A 6,846-nucleotide genomic window follows, 5' to 3' on the forward strand; every position below is an offset into this window, starting at 1 on the left:
AGATACTGTAGGCAGCGTATAATATTATGTATACTGTTTCCCTCTGGCAGGATGACGGCGATCATGTAACAGAGACAGCAGATCCAGGAAACAATTTTGCGCAAGCCTGCTGTAACGCTTAGCTGCGTATTAATTAGGACTACTACCCCCAGCAGATAGATACTGTAGGCAGCGTATAATATTATGTATACTCTTTCCCACTGGCGGGATGACAGCGCTGATGTAACAGAGACAGCAGATCCAGGAAACAATTTTGCGCAAGCCTGCTGTAACGCTTAGCTGCGTATTAATTAGGACTACTACCCCCAGCAGACACGCAGTAAACTGAAGATGGTCACAGGCAGCCCAAATATAGTATTTTTCCCCAATTTTTGGGAAAAAGCCCACTGCCTATATAGCCTGAATATCTCTTTCCCTGCCTCACCAGTACTGGCCCTATACTCTGTACAATGACTGCAGACTGCGGACGCAATGCTCTGCACGGCCGATATACAAAAAAAAAAATTGTGCAACACTGCTAAAAGCAGCCTCAACAGTACTGCACACGGTCAGATGTGGCCCTAAGAAGGACCGTTGGGGTTCTTGAAGCCTAAAATAACTCCTAACGCTCTCCCTATAGCAGCTCCGGCATCAGCAGCACTTTCCCTGATCTCTGTCAGAATGCATCTGTGGCGAGCCGCGGGAGGGGCCGACTTTTATATTCGGGTGACATCTGATCTCCCCAGCCACTCACTGCAGGGGGGTGGTATAGGGCTTGAACGTCGCAGGGGGAAGTTGTAATGCCTTCCCTGTCTTTCTATTGGCCAGAAAAGCGCGCTAACGTCTCAGAGATGAAAGTGAAAGTAACTCGAACATCGCGTGGTGCTCGTCACGAGTAACGAGCATCTCGAACACGCTAATACTCGAACGAGTATCAAGCTCGGACGAGTACGTTCGCTCATCTCTAACTACTACATGTACAGTGTAACCACATTACATATATATAATGACAGGAATGATAAACATCTACTAAATGACTAACCAGTTGATGTGGAGGGAGAAAGGACCCTGCTCGCGGAGACTTACAGTTAGTGCTGAGCGAACCCAACCAGTAGTACACGGTTTTGAGTCAAACTTTGCTAAAAGTTCAGTTCAGCATGAACCTGAACCAAGCATTTAGTAACGTTCTAGCCAAAGCAGACTTCTACTGGTTCAGTTTGCTCAACATTAGTGCTCAACACTGGTGTATAACCTGGCCTAAGAGCCATAATAGCCCTGTATATCACTCTCAGAGTGACAGTGTTAAAAAAGTGTTTTAAGGATTTTTGTCAATTTCCTGTTTCATTCAAACAAATTTGGCCTGAACTGTATTTTTTGCAAACGTTCGTCAAAATGGTCAAACAAAACTTTTCACTACTTACAGACAGATGGTGAGGGTAGATGATGCTCCTGTTGTGTGGCATCAGGGTTACTGTAGGTTGTAAACTTTTCGGAAAAGTGGGTTTTCTAGTTCCTTTTGTAGCTTTCCCAGGTGGTGGAGAGTCTAATGGGTTGAGGTAGCAAGTTCCAAAGTATAGGACAGTGGTGGCGAACCTATGGCACGCGTGCCAGAGGTGGCACGCAGAGCCCTCCCTGCTGGCACACGCCACCGTCAGAAGCTCATCACGGCAGTGAATACCGGCAGAGGCCGCGGCTGTGACTCAGCAAGGTCACGTGGGCCGGCGGCGAACCTAGAAGCAAGCGATGAAACAAGAGGCAAAATTCTGCAATGAAGAATTGGTAAAACTGGAAATCGATGAAAGACGAAGGCGACAAAAGTAGAGGTATGACTGTATCTATAATAGAGGAATCTAAGTAATAAAACAAAAATACATATTTGGTATCATTGTATGATTTGCTATGATCCATAAAAATCCAATCTATCAAAGTAATGCATTATTTATCCCGCACGATGAACGTCGTCAGAAAAAAAAATAAAGAACGCCAGAAATGCGCTATTTGTTAGCCTGCCTCCAATAAAAAATGCAGTAAAAAGCGATCAAAAAGTCGTATCTATTCTAAAATGGTACCAACGCAAACTACAGGACGTCCCGCAAAAAATGAGCCCTTGCACAACTATGTCAACGGAAAAATAAAAAAACTATTGTAGATAAGCACAGTACTAGTCATTGAAAGGTTAATTATGGGTGACTTCAAGTGGATGAGGCCTTGGTGATAAACACCTGCAGTCACCATGGCAACTGTGCTGATGTCATCCACAGCTAGGCCTATGTCATAAACTGCCTACACAATAAAACTCCATGACGGAAGGGGATACGGCCAGATGCAGCGTGGTGCTTGGTGTGTCTGGAGACCTGGAGCTTCACCATCTGTGAGGGAGGAGGGGACGCCCGCCTAGCCAGCCAGATCAGCCATATTTACCTAGCCAGCCCAATCAGCCATAACTGCGCAGCCAGCCAGATCATGTATATGATCCCTAGCGATCCATGGGGTGACAGATGCTGCAGCCAGATCTCCATCATATCCAGTATCCGCTGCCCGGAGAGGTCACATTTGGATATCTCCATTAGGCATCACACGGGGCCTCTGCTTTGCCCTCGCCTTGTTTACTAATAACTATCATATGTTCTGTTATAGGATGTATTACTGTAAGTATGATAAAATGTATAAACTCTGATAAAATATGCTGTTACATATTGGCATTAACCCCCTAAGCCCAGAGGGAGGGCCGTCCTCCAGCCATGGCTCCCCAGAGGTTTCCTCCACAGGGGGTTTTTCCTCTCCTGAGTGCTGGACGATGACTCTTCGTGAGTCGGAGGTGCGCCATTTTCAGTGTCTTCTTATAGCAATTGGTCTGATCTTAGATTTGAGACTCTGAATAAAAATATGTTATTTCAAATAAAATGTTGTCAATTAAACACCAATGAAAGTGTCCTGTGTATTTGTTTCACAATCTTTGGTTTGGGAGAGGTTGTTTGGGACTCAAGATCCATCACATATGACACAATGATGAAGCCGGACATCCAGTGGGGGCATTTGTAATCCAGATTTATCTCCTCTGAGTTGAAGTCCTCAGACAAAAACGCAGTGCGGGTCAGAGCCTCGTTCTGTTTTGCCTCTGGGATCTGATCTAGTTTGGTGTCGATCACCAGCAGAGGGATCTGGTTGCTTGCAAACTGCTCCCGGTCATAGTCCCTGTTGGTCACCAGCACCCCTGCTGGCAGTAGATGTCGATTCAGGTCTTCTAAGGACAAGCAGTTCAGGTTCTGAGATGTCTTCTTGTTTGTGAGATCATGAACGAGGACAATACCGTTAACACCATTGTAGAACACGGCTCTGGTGCTTTTCATGCTGCTTGCACTGCCCACCAACCCTCCAACGTGCCACAACTCAATATAAAATGTCTCCCGTCCCGTGTTCCTCTCCCGATACTCATGCAGCCAGGCATCCACCGAGCAGCCAACTGTCCATGATTGGTTTCCCAGGACTTGGTCATGACATAGCAAATGGACCAAAGACGATTTTTTCAATACCTGAGTTATCTAGCACCAGTTATTGCAATCATTTTTAACCCCTTAGTGACCAGCCCATAGTGTTTTTATGCCCTGCCTAAATAGGCTTTAATCCCTGAGGACGTAAAAACATGCATCCTGCAGGGATTAAAGCCCCATGGGCTATGGACGTGACAGCTCCATGCTGTCGGTGCCCTGAGGTAGCTGACAACATGGAGCAGTCATTCCATGCTCCGGGGAGCCCCCCCAGCAATGGTATTGGCGCTATCCATTGGATAGCGCCGATCACAATAAAGTGAAAAAAAGTTTTAAAAAAGCTAAAGATTCAGCTGACCTCATGGATCGGATCCATGGAGGCAGCTGAGATTACTCACCCCCATCCTCCGTGCTGTCCCCCGCTGATGTGGTTGCATGCACAGAAGGCCAGGAGCTCTGGCAAATTTGAAATCTCCTGGGTCCCAGCTCCTGAAGGTAGCCGGGAGGTAGGAGATTTTACCGATAGCCGATCAAATCCATGAGGGAGGAGAAAATACTCCCCCCCGTCCTCCATGATGACCCTCGAAGATCGGGACCTGCGGCGGGCTTGCCAATGTGGCTCAGAATGCTGGGTCGCCTGGCAAATTCAAAGTCTCCCTGCACCCGTCTGTCAAAGATAGCTGAGTGCAGGGAGATGTGACCGGGGACTGCTGTATGCGGTTCCGGGTCACATGATCACGGTTATCCATCGAAAATAAAAGTGTAAAAAAAAAAGTTTAAAAAGTTAAAGTTTCATCGCCCCTTTCGGATCTTAAGCCATGACGGGAGATGAAATTACATACCCAAGGTCCCTGGATTTGTTCCCCGATGGGATCTTTATCCATGGACCTAACCCCAGCTTCGCCGCATGCGCCTGTCAGCATAATGGCGGACGCATGTGCAAAAGTCAGGGATTGCCCGGGAAATTTAAAATCTCCCTGCTCCTGGCTGCCAAAGGTAGCTGAGAGCCTAGATATGTCACGGGGAGCCACGGTATGTAGTTACTGGTCTTGTGATCGCCATTGTTCAATGGATAATGGCGATCACGTAAAAGTTTTTTAAAAAGTTGAAGTTTCATCTCCCCTCACCGAAGCAATCGGTGAGAGGAGATGAAACATCCCTTCGGAGGTTTCCGCATTTTAATCCAGATGCGATCATCCTCCATGGACCTTTCCGGACACATTCGCGGGAGCCCGGGAGATTTTAAATCTCCTTGCTCACGACCACCAACGGTCGCCGAGTGCCTGGAGCAGTGACTGGTGGCCTGGTTGAGCGATCCCCGGTCACGGGATAAAAAAGTAGTGATCTACCATTAGGCCGGTCTCACATAACCAGATAGAAATTGCAGATTCTGCATGTGTTTGATCAGCGGTAATACGCAGATCAATCGCATTGGATTGCACAATTCCGCTCAATTTAGCGGGTCGGAATTACGTAATCCACTCGCAGAAAACAGAACGTAGTATGTTCTATTTTACCATGGATATCTGCGACATAGAGCCTATTGTGCTCCATGGTCACAGATATACCCGCAGCCCATACACAACTATATTGTATACAGGCTGCGGGTAGCTGCCTCATCGCTAAGCGTTGGCGCGAGAAATATAAACAAATAAAGGTGTACGGCGCATGACTGCCTGTGTGAGTACGCAGTTATGTGCAGTACACTGCCGTACGCAGGGCCATGGCCGGGCTGAAATCTGGTTAAAAAAAAACAAAAGTTTTTCAAATGTGCGTCCAGAATAAAGTAAACAGATGTAAATATATATCTTGTACAGTATTTTGGCACATATTTGATATATTACAATTGAAAATGTGAAAAAATGAAAATTTTTTAAAATTTTTCCTAATTTTGGCGCTTTTAATGAATGTACACAAATTCTATCGTACTATTTTCACCACCTAAATGAAGTACAACATGTGGTGAAAAAACAATGTCAGAATCACTTGGATATGCAAAACCTTTACAGAGATATTCTATGTTAAAGTGAGACGTCAGATTTCCAGGATTTGGCCTTGTCATTAAGGTGTAAACAGGCTTGGTCACTAAGGGCTCAGTCAGACTAGCGGCGATCCGCATGTATTACCGCGTGGAAAAACATCTGCACCGCTTGCGGATGAAAATCCGCATGACCACGTTCATTGCCTCCCATATGTTCTTTCTTTGGCAGGTGCAGATTTTCGTGTGACCGAGTCCTAAGGGCTTAAGTGTTATTTTATTCTTTTCGGACTCCACAAAGTATAGAAGTTTAGCAGTACTTTTTCACAGTTAGGGCTTAAACAGATGGGCGTGATTTAGTCCCGTTATGCGTCTGCGAATCGAGATGAAACAAAACCATTTATTTCAATGAAGTTGTTTCCACTAGCGGTATTCTCAGGCGTTAATGCTACACCTGAGTAAAGATACTATGTGCGAGAAAGATACTGCAGGACCCACCTTCCCACTTTTTTTTCAAACTCAAACGGAATAGCGCAGAGTTTGCAAGTTAAAAAAAAGATTTTTACCTTGTTCATGCACCGCCACACTCTGTAGCGGCGAGCGTAGTTGCGTATATGCAGCATGAAGAAGCCCTTAGGGCCCCTTCACACGGTTCTGTTTTCAGAAGCAAAATCTGTGCACGCTAAACACAGAGAATAAAACTGATTGATTTTTATGAATTCGTTCTCATCAGCGTGTTTTGCGCGCGTTTCCTGTGTGCACAAAAAAATAGGACTTTCTCTATCTTCCTGCATTTTGCACATTTATGGCCCCATAGAAGTCTATGGGAGATGCACAAATACACAAGGGGAAGAGTGAAACACTGCACAAAAGGCCCGAAAAGAAGACAGCTGGACCTTATTAGGCTTTAATAGCCAATCAATTCCACGGAAATGGTGTGTGAACTGACCCTGCATGCGCAAATATTACAACAATTTTGCGCAAGCCTGCTGTAACGCTTAGATGCGTATTAATTACAGCTACTACCCCCAGCAGATAGATACTGTAGGCAGCGTATAATGTTATGTATACTCTTTCCCTCTGGCGGGATGACAGCGCTGATGCAACAGAGACAGCAGATCCAGGAAACAATTTTGTGCAAGCCTGCTGTAACGCTTAGCTGCGTATTAATTAGGACTACTACCCCCAGCAGACACGCAGTAAACTGAAGACGGTCACAGGCAGCCCAAATATAGTATTTTTCCCCAATTTTGGGGAAAAAGCCCACTGCCTATATAGCCTGAATATCTCTTTCCCTTCCTCACCAGTACTGGCCCTATACTCTGTACAATGACTGCAGACTGCGGACGCAATGCACTGCACGGCCGATATACAAAAAAAAAAATTGTGCAACACTGCTAA

At 45.7% G+C, this 6,846-nt stretch overlaps 1 protein-coding gene across 1 annotated transcript; it reads right to left on the reverse strand.

Annotated features, from left to right (window-relative positions):
* Positions 1–2,888: 2,888 nt before the first annotated feature.
* On the reverse strand, positions 2,889–4,351 carry LOC136624794 (rab-like protein 3). Its single transcript, XM_066598755.1, has 2 exons — positions 4,310–4,351; positions 2,889–3,512 (listed from the first exon to the last, which is right to left on the reverse strand). Exons 1-2 carry the CDS (start codon positions 4,349–4,351, stop codon positions 2,889–2,891), a joined length of 666 nt encoding a protein of 221 aa, XP_066454852.1.
* Between the last annotated feature and the right edge of the window lie 2,495 nt (positions 4,352–6,846).

Source organism: Eleutherodactylus coqui, chromosome 1 (genome assembly GCF_035609145.1).
Source record: "Eleutherodactylus coqui strain aEleCoq1 chromosome 1, aEleCoq1.hap1, whole genome shotgun sequence".
Lineage (NCBI taxonomy): Eukaryota > Metazoa > Chordata > Amphibia > Anura > Eleutherodactylidae > Eleutherodactylus > Eleutherodactylus coqui.